The sequence below is a fragment of the Pestalotiopsis fici genome (assembly GCF_000516985.1).
Source record: "Pestalotiopsis fici W106-1 unplaced genomic scaffold PFICI_Scf_4, whole genome shotgun sequence".
Classification (NCBI taxonomy): domain Eukaryota; kingdom Fungi; phylum Ascomycota; class Sordariomycetes; order Amphisphaeriales; family Sporocadaceae; genus Pestalotiopsis; species Pestalotiopsis fici.
Window position 1 is genome coordinate 1,684,528 of NW_006917094.1, and position 18,224 is coordinate 1,702,751.

The 18,224-nt window shown below is 48.9% G+C and overlaps 8 protein-coding genes across 8 annotated transcripts; 3 read left to right on the forward strand and 5 right to left on the reverse strand.

Moving 5' to 3' along the window:
- Positions 1–2,175: 2,175 nt before the first annotated feature.
- Positions 2,176–3,750, forward strand: PFICI_06498 (uncharacterized protein; the record flags this gene model as incomplete). The annotated part of the gene is made up of 1 exon (XM_007835079.1): positions 2,176–3,750. The coding sequence occupies one exon, from the start codon at positions 2,176–2,178 to the stop codon at positions 3,748–3,750; it is 1,575 nt and encodes a 524-aa protein (XP_007833270.1).
- A 232-nt stretch (positions 3,751–3,982) lies between these two features.
- On the reverse strand, positions 3,983–4,693 carry PFICI_06499 (uncharacterized protein; the record flags this gene model as incomplete). Its single annotated transcript, XM_007835080.1, has 3 exons — positions 3,983–4,006; positions 4,062–4,189; positions 4,231–4,693. 3 exons carry the CDS (start codon positions 4,691–4,693, stop codon positions 3,983–3,985), a joined length of 615 nt encoding a protein of 204 aa, XP_007833271.1.
- A 452-nt stretch (positions 4,694–5,145) lies between these two features.
- Positions 5,146–6,185, reverse strand: PFICI_06500 (uncharacterized protein; the record flags this gene model as incomplete). Its single annotated transcript, XM_007835081.1, has 2 exons — positions 5,146–5,766; positions 5,826–6,185. The coding sequence occupies 2 exons, from the start codon at positions 6,183–6,185 to the stop codon at positions 5,146–5,148; spliced, it is 981 nt and encodes a 326-aa protein (XP_007833272.1).
- A 506-nt stretch (positions 6,186–6,691) lies between these two features.
- On the reverse strand, positions 6,692–8,668 carry PFICI_06501 (uncharacterized protein; the record flags this gene model as incomplete). Its single annotated transcript, XM_007835082.1, has 8 exons — positions 6,692–6,727; positions 6,783–6,875; positions 6,956–7,692; positions 7,773–7,921; positions 7,981–8,062; positions 8,117–8,339; positions 8,402–8,529; positions 8,623–8,668. The coding sequence occupies 8 exons, from the start codon at positions 8,666–8,668 to the stop codon at positions 6,692–6,694; spliced, it is 1,494 nt and encodes a 497-aa protein (XP_007833273.1).
- Positions 8,669–9,486: 818 nt separating this feature from the next.
- Positions 9,487–12,654, forward strand: PFICI_06502 (uncharacterized protein; the record flags this gene model as incomplete). The annotated part of the gene is made up of 8 exons (XM_007835083.1): positions 9,487–9,536; positions 9,597–9,853; positions 9,907–9,954; positions 10,025–10,499; positions 10,554–10,705; positions 10,756–11,132; positions 11,197–11,289; positions 11,344–12,654. 8 exons carry the CDS (start codon positions 9,487–9,489, stop codon positions 12,652–12,654), a joined length of 2,763 nt encoding a protein of 920 aa, XP_007833274.1.
- Positions 12,655–12,923: 269 nt separating this feature from the next.
- PFICI_06503 (uncharacterized protein) lies at positions 12,924–14,498 on the reverse strand (the record flags this gene model as incomplete). The annotated part of the gene is made up of 3 exons (XM_007835084.1): positions 12,924–13,748; positions 13,836–14,098; positions 14,156–14,498. The coding sequence occupies 3 exons, from the start codon at positions 14,496–14,498 to the stop codon at positions 12,924–12,926; spliced, it is 1,431 nt and encodes a 476-aa protein (XP_007833275.1).
- Positions 14,499–15,447: 949 nt separating this feature from the next.
- Positions 15,448–17,124, forward strand: PFICI_06504 (uncharacterized protein; the record flags this gene model as incomplete). The annotated part of the gene is made up of 5 exons (XM_007835085.1): positions 15,448–15,488; positions 15,540–15,831; positions 15,897–16,658; positions 16,720–16,824; positions 16,885–17,124. The coding sequence occupies 5 exons, from the start codon at positions 15,448–15,450 to the stop codon at positions 17,122–17,124; spliced, it is 1,440 nt and encodes a 479-aa protein (XP_007833276.1).
- Positions 17,125–17,249: 125 nt separating this feature from the next.
- PFICI_06505 (uncharacterized protein) lies at positions 17,250–17,758 on the reverse strand (the record flags this gene model as incomplete). The annotated part of the gene is made up of 2 exons (XM_007835086.1): positions 17,250–17,543; positions 17,600–17,758. The coding sequence occupies 2 exons, from the start codon at positions 17,756–17,758 to the stop codon at positions 17,250–17,252; spliced, it is 453 nt and encodes a 150-aa protein (XP_007833277.1).
- Positions 17,759–18,224: the final 466 nt, after the last annotated feature.

The window sequence follows — 18,224 nt, forward strand, 5'->3', positions numbered from 1 at the left end:
CTGCTAGTTTCACCGTGGCAGCTGTGATGGACGGAGCAACAACGACCATAATTATCACTACAACATTGACTTCAACAACAACGCCGGTTACAACACGTACAGGTGAGTTTTGGATAGCGTTTGACATGTCCTTTACTGCCGAGAGAAAAAAAAAAAAAAAACCAGGCTGGACATTTTCTTGAGAAGTCCTCCAATTTGCAAGACTCATTCGTCCCACACTGCGCTTTGCTAGCTTTTGAAGTATCATTTCTCACGAATTCTTAGATGATCAAATAACACGCGTGACTGTGACAGCTTACCCTGTCGCCGGCGCAGCCACTACTGGCACGACATTAATTGAGACGGTAAAGCTCTTCTATGTTTCTCGCATTGCTTCCAAAGCAACAATAGTCAAGTCGAAATCATATTTTGAGGTAGCCAAAAATACAGGGCGGCTAACCTGACATGCACTTTCTAGGACACTGTTACCGAGACAGCCACAGAGACGAATACATTCACGCTGGACCCTAGTGTGTGTCCTACTTCAAGGTTGAGTAGGAAGAAGCGAGAACCTACTGGTCGTGGCTACGATGGTGGCCACTTTTCACGTACACGCCTGAGCACCCCTAAGCCAACGCGATACGGACCAGGTGGTACTTCCTATCCCAACGAGGGCAGCAGCAGTGATAGACTGTATGGAAATCAACCCCCTGAGTACGTCGACAGTGGCGGCTCAGATGGTACACAGAGTGGCCACGCTGGCGCTAGGCCGTTATACCCCGAGGCTCTCATTTTGGGCATGAAAGAGCCGACTTTCCCGCCACCTCGTTCTACCTACACGATAATCAAACCCAATAAACCAGATTTTTATTCAACTCTATGCAGATGCATCGCCTCTATAATCACAGAGACTGCAACTAAAATTGGTCTCACGTCGACGGAAACCATTACTGACATTTTAACTCAAACGGTCCCTTCCTCCACTGAGACGAAGATAATCTTAGGCACTAGCACGTCAACGATAACACCAACCATCACAAGGACTGCTGAATCTATAGTTATCATGACAGTCTCTAGGACCACGACTACGACCACGACTACGACAACCACGGATGCCAGTCTACAGACTCTGTAAGGAGTTCATTTCTATCCTTCATCTTTTGATTGATTCTTCTTCACTGGCTTAAGCATATTATCACTGTAATATCCCAAATTAAAGTGACTGCTCCAAGTACAGATAGTCTTTGCGTTTGAATAATGACCGCATACTTGAGCGTTTTCGCCAGTGCCCAATCAGCATTCACTCGTGGAATTCAACGCTAACATCAGTCATGTCACAGCACACAATTTGAAGCCCGAGCTCCTGTGAGTATTGCCTGCCTACTGTTTTCTTCCTCCCTTTTTTTTTTTCTTTAGAAATGGTTTAGGGTATGTCAATGAATTAAAGTAGACAAAAAGAACCCTCCAGGTTGGCACTACACCACAGGTCTTCATAGGATAGACGGGTCTTGAGTTATTGAAGAATGCTGACATGATTAATGCATTTACCAGGGCGGTGGTCGGTGTGACTGCAGTTACACCTTTCTGTGTAACAGTTACTCCGATGGTTATCTCAGTTGCTTTTCAATTGTTTCTGCTGACGACTACCTGATGTGCATCGACGCCTGTAACCACAATCTTAAATGTGCTTACAGCTTCTTCGACACGAGCAACATTTGCTATCTCGGCACCCACTGGGACGACAATAAGATACCAGCTGGTACGGGATTTCAAGCTGTGAAGAATGCCTGTGTTTCCGAATTTACACCCGACTGTCCACATTTTACGGAAACTGTGCAATAGGTAGCCCTTTGCTTCGGATCGGGGCTTGTGGCGGCGGCGTCTATGCACTGCCGAGAGCGCTAATCATGTGAGGCAGGCAGGCAGGCAGGCAGGGGCCGACGCAGGACACCTGGGCACTGGGCGAGTCTGCGCTAGGTCAGGCTGCGTGCTGACAAAATTGATGGATTAGGGATAATGTAGGTACTCCCGCGCAAACAATTGCTGCCTTAGGTGCAAATGAGGCTGAGCCTGCATCTTTCCATAATTGAAGTCTTGTCAATCGATACATGCATGTTACTTTCATGTTGCCCGCCTCTCGCTTCTCACGTACCTTCCTTTTGACACAACTTTCGACTGACAACACCCAACACCTTGATGGCGCCCACCGACGGAGCTGCTTCTACGGCGGCTGCAAGAAACGAAGCTCCAGCTAGCGGCGACCCAATTCCAGGCCCAACTATACTATTCTGGATGGTGTGTTTCGCGCTGAATGCAATGGCAGCGCCGTCCGGGTCAGACATCGGCCTGGGGTACGAGCCTCGCTGGCTTCCGTCCCTATCTCCAGTTATACCGGTTTTTGACGCCATCCATATTGTCGGCACCTGGCTCGTGTTATACTACAAGTCTGGCCGGTCATACCGTTTGGCTACGGCCGAGACATTACTGAATCGCGTTCTGGGCGGCAGCGGAGTCACTCAATGGGTGCGCAAAGAGCGAGTTCGTACCGAAATTGGTTCCGTGTTGCACGCCTTACAACAGCTCTATCAGACTATCCCAGCCAGGACGGGGAGTATATTAGCATTTTCTGCCTTTGATCACCATGAAACCGCGCGGGTCATCGCTGAGCTCCAGTTACAAATCATTCTCGTTCGTGACGAGTTTAACAGCTTCATTTCCTCTGGTCGCGCCCATCACCACAGGAAAGCCCTCGCTGGATTGTCAAATCTCCTCGATGAAGAGTCCAAAGTAAACAGTCTTCTAGGGCTATTGTTAGGCTTGAACAACCAACATACAAAGAAAGATGAGATAAGCCGTCTTGTGTCAAATTTCAAATCCACGGTAATCGCTGCTCAAAGATTCATGGGCGATTGCGAGGTTCGGGATCACACCAAAGCTAGATCTGCGATCAAGAGTCTTATAGAGACCATGAATTACCGCTGGTTCTGTTTCACCCTCGGAGTTTTGCCTCAGTTTATCAAACTCTTTGGAAGCCGCGGAATACTATGGTGTCAGGTTTGTGGCGCTGGCTATCTTGCCTCTTGGGCTATTTTTGAGGCATTGGTAGTGGCAGCCAAGTTAATGAACCTAGACAAACCTGACACTGAGTTGAGCAGGGCATGGGATTCTGATTCGACGCGGCCCGGTAACAATACGGATGCGACAAATTGTCTCAGTCTCTCTGGAACTACTGTCGAACGTGCTCAGAATATGCCCGTGGATGGCTTGCCCGAAAAGAATATCTACCTCGATCTTTTATCAATTAGTCTGGGAGCAATGTCAGTGCTGGGTCATACTCTGACGTGCACCTTTCTTTTTGTCGTTGGAAAAGCGCGTGCGGATTCATATCATTGCCTTGCCCTCATGCCAATATGGATCAACGACTTCAGCAACACGTTTCCACTCCTGCATAATTTCTCGGGGATCGTTAATTTCACTATATTTGGGATGTCTGTGCTGGCAATCCTGCGGCTCAGCTTCACCCTTTGCCTTGGGTGGGCTTCGGGGGAAACCACAACAATACTTGAGAGGAAAGATCTCTTGGTATTCACCGGTGCATTAGTTGCTAGTCGGGGCCTGATTGGGACCATTTGTGTGAGCGACAGTGCTCGATCTAAGTTGCTGACTGGCCTGCGGGTTGTGTTTTACTGCGTCCCTACCGTATATTACTTTCTTGTGAGATACGATGATGACGGGACTGAACTTTTGAGTTGGGCAGAATGGCTCGGATAGATTTGGTACAAAAACCGAGTATCGTACCGATCCCGCTCTATCAAAGCGAAATGCAAGAGCCTCTCGATCCATTTGAGAAGCGTCTGGATACACTGAGCCATGTTCTATGAACAGTCCTCTGTTCTCTGCAAGGGAGCGAAAGATGCAACATGTAGGCCTAGCAATATAGAGAAGGATAAAAAGAAGAAAAGAATTGGCAATAATCCGTGTTGTTGCCTCTTGCGCCAAGGTCTCAAAAGGGTGGTCCAAAGTAGGTCTGACATCGTGATTAGCGACCAACACGACACACGTGATGCATCTTGTAAACGTACTCTTAGCGCAATGGCATCGCATCCTTGAGAGACAGCACCATCGGCACTGCCTTCGTATTTGATATAGTATCCAGTACTGTTATTTTCTGTGCATACTTTGAAACCTTTCTTGGCGTCAGCATTGAGTCCTGTATGTCAAGAACAATTGACGTCAAGGTTATGGGCTTACCATTAAATGTTGATGGACCGTGCTCATTACTGAGAAGACTGTAAAGGCCGTCATCACTCAGGTTGAGCAATTCCCATGTATCGTGTGTCTGGTCTGTCGCATTTGTAAAGTAGAACTGCCTAGAAATGAATTCACCGCCCGCCGTATTGGGCCCAAAGAGTGCGCCGAACCCGTCTGCAGCACCGTGCAGGCCCTCGGGGCTGGTGATGCTCAGATAGCCGCCTACCAGCTGAAATGCGACAACCACGCTGTCCTGGCCGACCGCGGCCTGCCAGTTCCCGTCCTCGAGTGGCTTCACCCCAATGGCTTGGAAGGCATATGCTGGATTGACACTGGACCAGATTTGTAGGAAAAAAGGGTTGGTGTGGCTTGTCGTGTCATTGAGGCTTGCCGGATACTCGATTGCAAACGTTCCAGCAGCCTGTAGAAGGCCGAGGAAACAAGAAAAAGTGAGTGACTTCATTATTACCTTATTGATCAGTAATGTGCTTATAGTTCAATGGTATAGATAGTAGAGAGATCAAATGAAACCTCTCTTTTATAATTCCATTGCATCTTGCTTTCTTTAATACTATAAAGCGTCATGCTGCATTCTGATGTGTGATCCATTTCGCTCTTACCATGTTTGGAAGGTGATGGGATCAGCGCAGTCGGTGACCACATAAATACGAGATGCCTGGGTATTGAGGGTGCTACTTCGTATATGCCGGTAGCCCATCACAACACCGTAGATGTCAATCACGCGACAACAGAAGAGTAGTATCAATGTTTTTTCCCCCGACGTAGCCGGATGTTTTTTTCTCCTTCATCTCTTATTATTCAAGGTCAATTGCCTCAAGAACATTACAGACGTACTTTGGTTCATAGACCGCTCTGTAATGTCAGAAAAGCAGGGACCCGCTTAAGACGATATGTCTAGAAGATAGGATCCCGCCGCTTTGAATGAGCTACAAAGTCGCGCTGAAAGATAAACGGCTGCAAAATGACCTCTACTACCAGTCCCGATTGGCAAATAGATGCAATGTCCGAAGGGTTCAATATTTTGTCCTTTTCAAGCCCAAGCTTGTCCCGGAGATCTGCAATGCGCTGGTTGAGCGACCCACCAAGATCAGTATATACCTTCACGAGTTCTCTTACTTGTTCAAAGGGTTCGCCATTGCTGAGAGTCTCGTGAGTCTGCGTCAAACTGTCAAAGGCGGCAAATTGGAATGACAAGCTCTGCGACGCGGCCCTCTCTTCATGCGAATGTTCAATTGATGTGCTCCAGAACAGAACTCGTATGTTGACCTTGACTTTGAAGGTCTCGGCCGACGACTTTGATGCCTCGTCGACCGAGACGAAAACGCTGCTGTCGCCTCCCAGGCGCAGACCCGCGACGTAATAGTCGCCAAATCGCCGTTTGAATCTCTCAATGGCTATGTCTTTCAACTCTGCCGGGCATCTGAGAATCCTTTGTGCTTCGGGGCCTAGGTCTGGAGTGGATGCCATGTAAATAGTACCTGAACGCACCGATTCCCTGATCGAATGCTTTGTAGTCTACACATGCTGTCAGCTACACGTGGAACAAGTCGATATTAGAGACGGATTTCGCGCACATTTTGGTCCTCTAGCACGGCCTTATCATAGTTGCAAGTTGCTGAAGCTCCCAGGAAGCCGCAATCTACGCTGATGCCGGCGGATACGCTGAGATGCTCGGCCTTTTCCATTGAAGAGGTTGAGGAAGTCCTGTGGGAACTTCCTCGGAACCCGTCGTCATCCGTGTATTGTATCACAGTTCTCTGGAGTGACTTTGAGTCAAACGCTGCTGGAACCGCAAATGGATCACCATCTTTAACGTTCCACGATTTGAACCCACCACCTAGTTGCACAGCCGTCTTGGTCCATGGGATTATGATGTGAGAATTGTTTGCTGCCAATTGCGATAGCGAAGCGATTCCTGGTGGAGCTAATGCCATTGCTAACGATTTGAAGGATGGAGTTGTTTTGCATAGGTGATTAAATCAATTTGAAATACTGGAGGCAAGATAGACGCCGATCTCTTGGAGCATAGATCTCACTTATGATCTGAACGATCTTGAACCACGTCACTTTGAGCTGCATTCAATAGTCATAGTCGATCACGTCCCCACAATGCAGTCTACTGCAAGCTAAATACAACCCAGGTATTAGTATGTAAACACCGAACCAGCAGGGGCAAGTAACAATAGCGGCAGACTTGTGTGCGATTCCAAATTCACTAGAGGAAAGAATAGTCGCGAATCAAATTGTGGGTTTGATAATGTATATTATAGTTCACAGTATGGGCTCAAATAAACAAAGATGACGAGATATCTCAGACTTTGTTGTGTGGCAAGAAATCAGTTTCTTGAATTGCGAGGGACTAATTGTATGCTTCTTTTTGCTACCTGTTTCTACCAACCCTTTGACCAGGTCCATTTTACAGACGGCATTAGGTCTCTTGTCACTCATCTTGCTTGTCTTCAACAGGTTTAGGGACCTAAGATATATCATGAGCTGATTTGTCAACAATCGTGGGGTTCTAGGACACGTACAGGGAGAAACTGCTTGAACAGTATGGGGCTCATGAAGGGCATTGGCCAGGTCTCATCAGTAGCGACCGTGGGATAGTGAGTTACAACGTCGACCTAGAAGTACGAATGGTCAGCAATGTTGTCTGCCGATCAAGACTGAATTGAACGTGGATGATAATATGAAGTATAAATACCTCGGATACGATGCGATTCATCATCAAGCGAATATCTCTCTTTGCCTTTTCCAGACCCAAAAGCGTGGCTTCATATGGCTTGAGAATGTAGAGGGGTTCGCGGGGCTTGGGGAGTTTTCCAGCAGAGGCTTTAGCAGAAGTGCCCCGCAACGCCAGGCTTTTCGTGCTGTCCGCAGGTTCGTTAGTGCCCTGAGCTGTAGGTGGGTTCAGCTCGGGGCTTGGATCGTCCTCGTGCTCTTCGGGGGTGTCGGCGCCATCTTGGGATGCAACCTCTTCAGCTTTACCCGATTCACTTTCCAGCTTCTTGCCCTCTCCGGAAACACCCTTTTCTTTAGATGCTTCTAGCTGCTGATTACCCGTATCGGATGCTGGAGACTTCGATTCAGCAGACGGTGCATTCGCAGCTGTGATGAGTTTCCCATAAAAGGCAGTGCGGTCTCTGGCGCCAATCATTTCACTCTCCTTGAGAATCGTCTTGCCTGCGTCAAAATCGATAGCCAAGGTCTGTATGTACTTGGCTAGATTCTTGTAGTCGGCAAAAGCCTCTTGCAGCATCGTCGTGTATCCACCGGCATTCTCATAGACCATGGGCGAGAATCTGGTGGCAAAGGGGAGGAAACTGCGGAGAGATGTATACTTGGTTAGGATAATGTGCGTTCTCATGGGTGTTTGAGCCACATAGTCTGGAAACTTGACCGCCGCTTTGCGCAATGTATCAAATGTCCAGTCCTCATCAGCTACCATGGAAAATTAAAGGTTAGTGAGTTGTGCATCGACTCGAAACCTGATCGGATATCGAGGCTATATAAGCACTTACGTCCCTTGAGCTTCTGGCCGCCACCTTTCCAGCTTACAGAGATTGTGACCTCGTTGTTTTCGAGGAGCTCCTTGCGAGCCTTTTGGACATCGCCATTGGCAGAACCCTCCAGTTTGCCATCTAGCATACCCGTGAGGGCTATTTCGGCACTTGGATATTGGTTAGCAACTGGATGGGCACTGCTTGAAGTGAGATAGTCATGACTTACTTGACACCAAAGTTGTGGATGTTGGAAGTGTCGCTTTTCTTGATTGAAATCAAAGCATTGAATTCGCCACCCTCCTGAAAACCTATACAAACACAAATCAACACAGGATGAGTGGCAACTTGGAATGGTTTCGTACCAGAAATGAAACAGTCACCGTAGACTTCAGTGAAATCTCCTGGTGCGACACCATCAACTGGCCAGAACTTGTTCAGTTTGCGGTCAGTTATGGTCTGGTTGACGACCTTGACGGATATCAAATACGATATTGTGCTTGACTTGATCTTGTCAGAATTGAGAAAGTCTCCCTGTCCCGTCCCGTCAATCTGGCTGTCGTATTTGATTGACATGGCGGCCGAGATCTAGCAAGTACAAGTTAGTCGCGTCACTTTGTCATTCTCTGTTTTCATCTAGGGGCTCTGACATTCAATGCATTGGTGACATCCGAGATCTTGTCAATCATGGTGGTCTTGTAGGACACTTGCTGGGAAACGCCTCCCTCGGTTGTTGTTGGCGCAAACTCATCATCGGGTGCCTTGTCATCTCGAATAACTGCATGGTCAACGCAGAGCTGTTATGTATAAGAGTTGAAGCCTGAAGATGAAAATCAGTGATGGCGTGTACAAAAAGATTGATAATGCCAACCGGATCCAAGCTTCATGGAAGCATTGTAAGGTGCGAGGAGAGCCATGGTGGTGCGTCACGAATATGACCAAGAATGGCACTCAGGAGGTAATGAATGTTTACTATTTGGAGAATCGCAAGCCGGAGGTCAAGTATCTGGGTTTTCAATACGCCCCAGATTGAGCAAGGGATGGCATAATGCTGATTTTGCGGCTCTGCCAATGAAGCGCATTCAGCAGATCATCGAGCATGCAATTATGTACCCTGCGTGTCGTCCAGACCAATTGATCCTGTGAGATGTCTTTGCTTTCTTGGCACCACATAGACTTTCGTCATTCTGAAATAGAGTTTCGACGGACTCGGAATTGATGAGTTGTCGAGGGGATCGTCTAGATTGTTGGCGCTGATGGGAGCTGAAGAATTAGCTCGGTGGATATAGTAGACTAATATAGGCGCGGGTCGGGACGGTCCTTGAGCGGAGCTCCAGCCTAGCGGTTCATTGTGGTTGCCCAGAAGGTGAACACTGTGCCTTTGATAGTTCGTGCGGCTGAATCGTTGATCAAGAATCATTGGCCTGCGCAAGATCTCTAGTGCTCGCTTATTGAGACGATGCTGCAGAAAGATATCCATTCACACATTAGGCCTGGAGACAGCTCATCGTGGGGACAGACTAAGAGCGGCACTTTTGCGATCCGGCACTTGAGATGCGTCATCAATTTCGTGGTCAGGGCTTTTGTTCTATAGTCGAATTATTTGGACACACTGTGGTGCAGGCACGGTAATGGTCGCGATTATCTTGACGCTCTTTTTACATATCATGTCGAGTTGGAATGGTCGTAGCTGCTGAACTGCCAAAATCCAGACCACCTCGTAAAAGCCGTCAGCATGGCCATGACACTTGCGCCATACAACAATGCCATGCGCTTGGGAATGGGGTTAGTGCGACACATGTTTGAAACGGGATGAAATGATGGCTAATAAGACGTACTGCTTAGGTTCAACTCCTATACCCAACAGCTATGTGTTAATGATGCCGTGATAAAGCCAAATCACGTCAAAGCCCAAGAAAGGGATCTGATCAATCGGGCAATAGCATCTGGCGAGAGACCTCAGCATCCGACTGATCCAGGAAACGATGGGCGAAAAACCGGATCGGTTTCACGGACAGTCGGTGGCGTCAGCCAGACAGTGACTTGGAGCACCAAGTTTGTGGACAGTTTGAGCGAAGTTACCAATTCAATGAACATCAGCGGTACGTTTTCTTGCATTGCACATGATAATGTCAGGCTAACAGTCGCTTCTCAGGATCTTTGGAGATCAAATATGGCTCAGTAGGTGGAAAAGGAGCTGGAGGTAAGACATTCAATTGCCTAGACCTAGGGCAACAGCTGGACCGTTAGTGACTAATCCTAACTCTTGATAGCTTTCATCGACAGTAACAAGTTCAAGGAGAGTGACCTGGCCTTTCACCTCCAGGTCAAAGTCATCAACCAGGTCTTGGAAGGAGAGGATATGACCGAGTTCAATCCCATCAAGGACCTTCCTTCTAACCAGTTCACCGACGTCTTTGGCGACAGTTTCATCTCTGGATTCATTACCGGCGGCGAGTTCAATGCATTGGTCTGCTTCAAGGTCAAGGACAGGTCCAAGCTTCGCGACATCAAGGCCAGTGCCGAGATCAACTTTGACAAGGTGCCGGGTCTGTCAGTCAATGCCCAAGGCCAGGTCCACATGGAGGAGGCCGACACATCCGCCGTCGCCGAGACCAATGTGTCAGTGTCTTGGTCGGGAGGTGGTGAGATCAAGGATCCGAGTATCAAGGAGTGGGGGGTGAAGGAGTTGAAGGCCGCTGCAATTGAATTTCCGGACAAGGTGGCCAAGTTCCCCCAGAGAACGCAGTAAGTCGATATCCCATAACAGCAATCATCTCACGTGATGCTAATCCCAGACAGTGCAATCTTGTCCAAGTACACAACCTTGCGAAGTTATCAAGTGGCCAAGAACAAAGGCAGCCCATTGGATTACGAGAATGCCGGTGTATACACTAGCGCGCTGTTGGACGCATACACCGATTACAAGTATCTGTACACATCCATATCTGAAGGTATGGTTCATTTGGTTTTATGCATATGTTAATTGACTGACGTTGAGCAGCAATCCTGAACGTGCAAAGTAATGGTCATATTATTTACGGCAAGGAAGACACGCCCGAAATAAAGAGCTATCGGGATGAGATTTACACAGATTACCGAGAGAAAGCTTTGATCTACCTGGAGACGTCTTCGCATGAAGAGAGCGAGGTCGGGAGAAGAGCCCGACAGCTGCTTGACGGTGGCAGGTCCTCAGTCGACCCCAATGTCGTGTCCGGGATGGCCGTGGTGAAAGTTAGCGATGCGAGTCGCCCAGAGTCACCGAGAATTGTGCGACCTCCTTCAAAGCCAAACCAGGTCAAACCCTATCATAAGAGTCTCCTGGGCCTGGAAAAGGCGCGACGGGACTGTCGTCTGGAGATGATCAAGATTGTACAAGAGGTAGGTTCAGTCTGGGTAGACCAATTCTGGCTGCACGGGGGACAAGCTAACCAATGAGTTGCAGGTGGACGAAGTGGCCATTGACCCTCAGGTGGCTATAGATCCCTCCAGGGCACACGTTTTTCTCTCGCCGGTAGTGTTCAAAATGCTGGTTCCTGTGAGTCCGATCCCCAGACGCTTAGATGAATCATCAGCTAATCACACAAAAAAGTCGACGGCGCTGCCACCACGACCATCACCTGAGGAGTTGGAAATCCAAAGACTACACTATGAATTGAAGTCTAAGGAGACTGAGTACAAGGCTAAGTATGAAGAACTCGAACAGGCAAGCTTGGCAAAGCTAGAAACCCTAGACCAGCAGCTTGAGGACAGAGATGAAGAATTGCAAGCGAAGCAAGATGAGATTGATGATTTAAGACCAGATGCCCAAGCGACAAGGCAGCGTCGCGAAGAAGAAAAGAGGGCAGCTGAGGAGAAGAAGAAGCGGGAGGAGGAGGAAATCAAGAAGAATGCTCAGCAAGCCGTCAAGGACTTGATCAGCAATGCCGAGAGTGAGGCGGAAAAGCTGCGCAAGGACGTCGAGAGGCTTACCAAGGAAGCCGGGGACAAATCCAAGGAGGCCCAGGACGCGTCTGAGGCCCTCAAGGCGGCACAAAAGTCACTCGAGGAACTCAAATCGAGCGACACTGCCAATAGCGACGCTTTGAAAAAGGCTCTCGAGCAGGAGAAGGCGCTTACCAAGAAGGTCAACACGTTGACGGAGCAAGAGGCGAAAGCTAGGGCTGCACAGACGAAAGCCTCCAGTGAATTGACCAAAAAGGAACAGAATATCGAGCAGCTGACAGCAGACCTGAAGAAGAAGGATGCCGAGCTGAAACAGTTGCGAGATGACATCAGGAACTTGAAGTCGCAAGCGGACATGATTGCCCGACTGCCACTTCGAGTGTGCCAATTTGGCTCGCTGCGATTGCCTGACCTCTTGCTTCAGGAAGTCTCCGACTTTGAAAAATGGTCTCAAAACTGGCGATTGGGCTACATTGGTGGTAACCTCAGTCTCACAGCCAAGGACAAGGACGAGACCCCTGTCTTCAACTTTGGCAACAAGGTCAACAATGCCGCTGCAATCACAAACAGGCACACGTACATTCCCACCAAGATTACGCTCTACCCGAGGTCGGATTCCATCGGAGGCATCATGATAACCTATGCCAATAAATTCACCTTCCAGGTTGGACGCTTGGAGGGATCCTACGAATCTTTCAGCCTGAGCACCGATGAGCGTGTCACCTGGTATGAAGTACAGGGTAACCACAGCAAGGAGTTCGGCAAGCCTATGGTGACAGTTCTGAAGCTGCGGACGAACAAGGGTAAGAGCTATAGCTGGGCTGCCAAGTCGAGACTATCTGAGGACGAAAACATTTGGGCAGAATCTGCTCCCGCCGGCTTCTCGTTGAGAGGGTTCTGGGGCCAAGCTGGGTGGGGGATTGATAGGCTAGGTGTTGTTTGGGCCCGCGATAGCTAATGCCACTATCTGCTCAATCTGGTATGCAGATAATATGCAGTCTATAGAGTCTCTGACCAATATGGTGAATACCAATAAGAGATCCAATTTTTGATCGGGATGTATCATCGAGATTACTTTATCGCGACAAATGTTCTTGTGGTACTTGGAGACTTCTTGCAGAACTATTCAGTGGCCGGGAACGCTATGCCAATAGTATAGCAGAACTGTTGTGATACGACCAGTATCCAAAATAAAGAATAAAAATTAAAAAGTTGAAAGCGTAATTTTCAGAATAGCGCAATCTCGATGCCTCTGTTATAGGCAACAGTTTCGATATCGAATAGATCATGATGGCCGGTCGCAGCCTCATCAAGTAGGTCAAACAGTGGTTTTGCGGAGTCGATTTGGAGTCTGTGAGAGATTTTTTCCTTGGCATTGTCCAGTAGCTGCCTCCACGATGGGTTCGCGTCAAGCATTTTCACTTCCAAAGACGCCAGCATAATGGGGTATAAAAGTCCGTGATTCAAGAAAATTTGTTTGTCGTAACCAGCGGCCTCACAACCTTGACAGAAGGCTTCCAAAGAAGATAATAGGCCAGTAAGTACAGTCTCCGATCTTGGTTCTTGAGGATCCGCGAAATGCTTGTCAGAGGTATGATCATTCGGATGTTGCATAGCTGAAAGTGCGCGTCTTCGGCGGAGATCGAGAATCCCAGCATACCTCCAACTATTGCATCGGTGAGTCTGAATCGGATCAGCCAGCGAACACCGCCAGTTCCAGAAGCGCGCAATGATAGTCTCGTCTCGGAAATCCATGATATCGGCAAAGATGTCGAGCAAGTCTTTGGGCATTCCACTAACAATTTCAACATCGCTATGCGCCGTATGGTTGTCATGTGGTATACGGCCGCGGATACGCTTCCACAATCCTAGCGAAGGGCTGCGTCGACCGACGACAAAAGGGGGAAGATCCATGACGCTGAGAACCTCTACGAGATGCCAGGATATAGGGTTGGACGCTAGCTCCGGATCTATCTTGTCAAAGCCCTCTGTAAGATTGTGTATCTCGGTTAATGGCCGCAGATATTGGGTAAATGGCTGCGCCTGTAGTATCTGCGGGGTGGGTGGCATTAGAAGCACAATCGATATTTCAGAGACCAATATGAATCTAGATAGTGAACAGAATAAGCCAGCACTCACGCAGATGGTGCATGTGAATAATCCGCAGGAGAGAAGATCAATACTCCCCGGATATCGCAGCTCGGAAAGTTCGGAACGAAATGCTCCAATTGCACGATCAATAAATGCCAAGGACGATACATCTGGGCCGTTATCTAAGAGCAGCTGAAGCGCAGCTAATACCATGACCAAGGTTCTGGACCGGCGTGATATGTCCTTGAAGAAAAGGACAAGCTGTTGGCCGATTTGAGCATTGCAAACACGTTGTATGCCGTCTTCAAGGACTGTGCAAGGGCAATGGTTAGAGTCAAGCGCATTATACATTGGCTACGCAGACTCACATTTGCGGAATAATAGACGCTCTTCGTCTTCTTGTGCAGATAATACAACATCATTTCCAGAGGTTGAACCCAGGACATCAATCCTAGCAGGCATCGGCAGCCGGGCGGCCGTGACTGGCAGTGCCGAAAGACCTACTGAGCGAGCCTCGCTATAAGGACTGCCCATGGGCGCAGCCGCGAGATGGCCACGCGAGGCCACTCCATTCACCCAGCGAACAGGTCGCTGGTAGCCCTCGCACTCGACATTGCGGGCGATGCAGGCGTGGCAGTGCGGGCGCGTCTCGTCGCATCTCCGCTTTCGCCTCTTGCAGTTAAAACATCCATTTCGGGACCTGGATATCATAACTTCTTCGCATGCAATATCCCTTCACCAGGTTCCCGGCCGACGAACCTCGGGCTCGGAAAAAAGGGCTGGGACAACGGGGAGTTTGTAAAAATAAGTGGAGATGGTCGTGTGTGTCTCCTGAGTCGCTGAGACTTGAGAGTGTTTCTTAACAATGACCAGCGGATTTGGGGTCGTCGCAGTTATTGCCTTTATACGGTTAGGCGAGTGTGGACGGGGCCCATGGGCCTGGAAGTGCCGATCGAGCTAGCGTTTGATAGCTATGGTCGAGTGGCTTGAGCTTATCAGTGGTCAGTCACTGGTCAGTCAGTTATTGTTTGGGCAATGAATGGGCCCTGGTCTCGCTATATTCCGTACCCCGGATGTAAATGCCAATCCAAGACCATACTGCTATGGTCATGATAAGCACAACTTGTTTGGATGATGGCCAGCTGCAAGATGCGTTTTAGGTTTTCGACGTGACGCTTATCACTCTTGTCGGGAGGTATACCCCAAGCATGGCGACAACCGCGATATATATACATCCCAGCTGCGACTTTTCATTGCTGCTGGCTACGCACATTGGAGGTTTCGTGGGCTAGTCTTCCTTGCACTCTCATTTGTGCTCATTACGGGTATTGTGGCAGCACATCGAATCCATCGTCAACTTTCAACGACGTCGTTTAGCTAGGCCAATGTCGGCCAACAACAGCAACAATGTCTATCCTCCGGGAACAGTCCCGTTGATCGAGTGTATGCCCGTCTAATCATTCATCTTTACGCAGAGTTTCCACTAACACGAGCCGCAATCACAGTCCAACGAGCAACAGACTCGACCGAAGTGAATCTGTTTCCGGTCCCGTCGGATGACCCAAATGAACCCCTTGTACGCGACGCAAATCCTCCTATAGCTATTCGCCTATCCTGACCGTATTATCAGAATTGGCCAATGTGGCGCAAAGTCCTCAACATGGCTTTCATCTTTGGCCTGACTATTGTTGCCTTTGGCATGTGAGTCGAGACGCATTCATCTTCAGGCTCGACTGCTCACGGGATTCGCAGGCTCATGGTTCAAACGGTCTTTTGGGCACAGATGGAGGAAGAACTTGGATTGACCGTCACCGAGTTGACAAACGCTCAATCGGCACAGCTGGCCGGCCTGGCAGTGGGTTGTCTGCTCTTCATCCCCTTCAGCGTCAAGTACGGAAGAAGGCCAGCCTATATCATATCCACTGCAGCTTTGACCGCAAGTGCATGGTGGTCAGCACGGATATCGACCTTTTGGGAGCTGATTGTATCCATGCTGCTTTGCGGCCTTGCTGGTGCCATCAACGAGACCCTGTGTCAGATGACGGTAGGCGGCACATCTCACCCTCATAAGACTCTAAACTTGTGACTGACAGTTGCCTACATATGTAGATTGCGGACCTCTTCTTTGTACACCAACGCGGCCTTGCCAACACCATCTACTTTGTCGGAGTGACATTCGGAAGCTTTCTCTGTCCACTCGCTGCTGGTGTGCAAGCCACAGTATATGGTTGGCGCTGGTCTTACTACACTTTCTCAATCTGCCTAACAATCCTCTTCCTCGCCTTCTGCGTCCTGTACGAGGAGACCAAGTATGTCCCGACCCACGTAGGAACGCCTCATGTTTTGAGCGCGGCACCAGGTTCGGAGAATGATCTTGAAGACACCAAGAAAGGAAAAGACGGTGAAGGTGTCGGCATCCACCGAGCTCAGTCTCACGTATCCCGGCTCGGCACCTACAAAGTCAACTCTTATCGACAGCGAATGCGCATGGTCACGCGAACAGACGAGTCCCTCTGGAAACTATTCATACTTCCATTTCCTGCCATGACGCTCCCTCACATGATATACACTTCATTACAGTTCGCTCTCGGAGTTGCCGCCCTCGTCGTCCTGTCGAGCCTGACATCAATTGTCTTCTCCATGCCCCCGTACAACTTTGATGCCTCTGGTGTAGGTTACATGACGCTTGGTCCGGTGATTGGAAACATCTTTGGAAGTATATACGCAGGTCCATTCTCAGATTGGTTCGTGGTTCGCTGCGCCAAGCGAAATGGTGGACTCTTTGAACCCGAGATGCGTCTCTACCCCCTTTGCGTGTCCACCGTGGCATACGCTGGCGGCCTGGCCATGTTCGGAGTGACAGCTGACCGGGTGAGTTGGAGATTGCTTCAAAAGTCTTTTTCCATTAATAAATGCTAATTATAGCCGGCAGGGCATGCATTGGATTTATCCTAGCATCGGCGGTGCACTTTTTGCGTTTGGCTTCGGCTCGACTGGAGCCATAGCCTTTACCTTGCTGATCGATACTTATCGCGATGTCAGTATCTCACAAATGAAATGAACCAAACAATACACTGCTAACTGGCTCTTCGATTAGTTGACGGCCGAAGTCTTTGTCGGAGTTGCATTCTTTCGAAACGCCGTTAGCATTGGCATCGCTTCGGCTGTGGTGCCCTGGTGGACATCAATGGGCATGAGTAACATGTTCATCATGCTAGGCATGTTGTCCTTTGGTATATGTCTGCTATATGTGCCTCTCGTCATTTGGGGCAAGCAGATCCGCTCCAGACTCCAGGTTCACTACGAAAATTTGATTGCCAAGAAGGGGGTGATATGATCAGGTCTACTCGAGGTTGAAATTTCCGCCAAAGTCAAGTAATGTGATTCTAGGGTGCAGCTCATGGTCAGATAGCTAAACTAAGGCAAGCTTCTGCTTGTCACCAGTCTCTGTGGAGAAGTTGCTCAATCGACTCTGGGAAAATTGGTCAAGCTATAGCAGTCGATGATGGGCTTTCCTTCAAACATGGTCATTGCACCAATTGCAACAACGTCATTCATCCAGTCATACGGACTATCGCCGGGAGCTTCAAAGCGGATATGAGTGAAATATTCAACTTGATCCTGCGTTGCTGTCATGTTCGTGCTGGGCGCAAAACTGCCCAGTGGCCCCTCTTTGAAAATCCCATCTGCCTTGACTAAGATGTTGTGTCCGTCATTGGTCCGTAAAGTGTACATTGCATGCAAACGCGAGAGGACCTATTGACCAGTTGAGTCAATGGACTTGAATCTGCTGTCTTTGTAACCGTACTGACCTTGTCGGGACGCACTCGCTCTAGCCAATCGGCTCCACTATCAGGTATAATTTCGCCTGTAATTCTTGGCCCATTGACTGTTCCCCCCTTGATGGGCAGAATCATTCGAGTCACTCCGGATTGTTGCACATTTGGAATCGCCCAGGTATCTGAGCTCATATTTGCCACTATGCGATATATGAATTCAAAGTGTGGCATCCGCATCGGGGGAATCCTTTGCTCTGCTGGGGAATAGGAATTGCCAGGCGAGTCGGTATGGAGGGGCGGCATCTTGGATGGACGGCTTGAGTTGGTGTTTTCAGGTAGGAATGCCAAATTACAGCGATTCTAATGACAATTCGTGAAAGCGTCCACGTCTACATTGCATTTGGCGTTTTAAAGACATAATGCAGCTCGTCTCCGAAAGTCCCTATCTCGGAACGATATCAGTGTGATTCCGCCAGACGACACAGGTGATCACCATTATCGCTGGAGCTACCCCGCAAACACTGGCTTGTAGCACCTCAACATGACTTATTAGCGTGTGAATACTCCTAAAGACAGAGGCATCGCAGAAGGCTAGCCGTATTTGGGCAATAACTGCGCCGCTTAGAAACACCTCACGATACCTAAAAGTATAACCCGA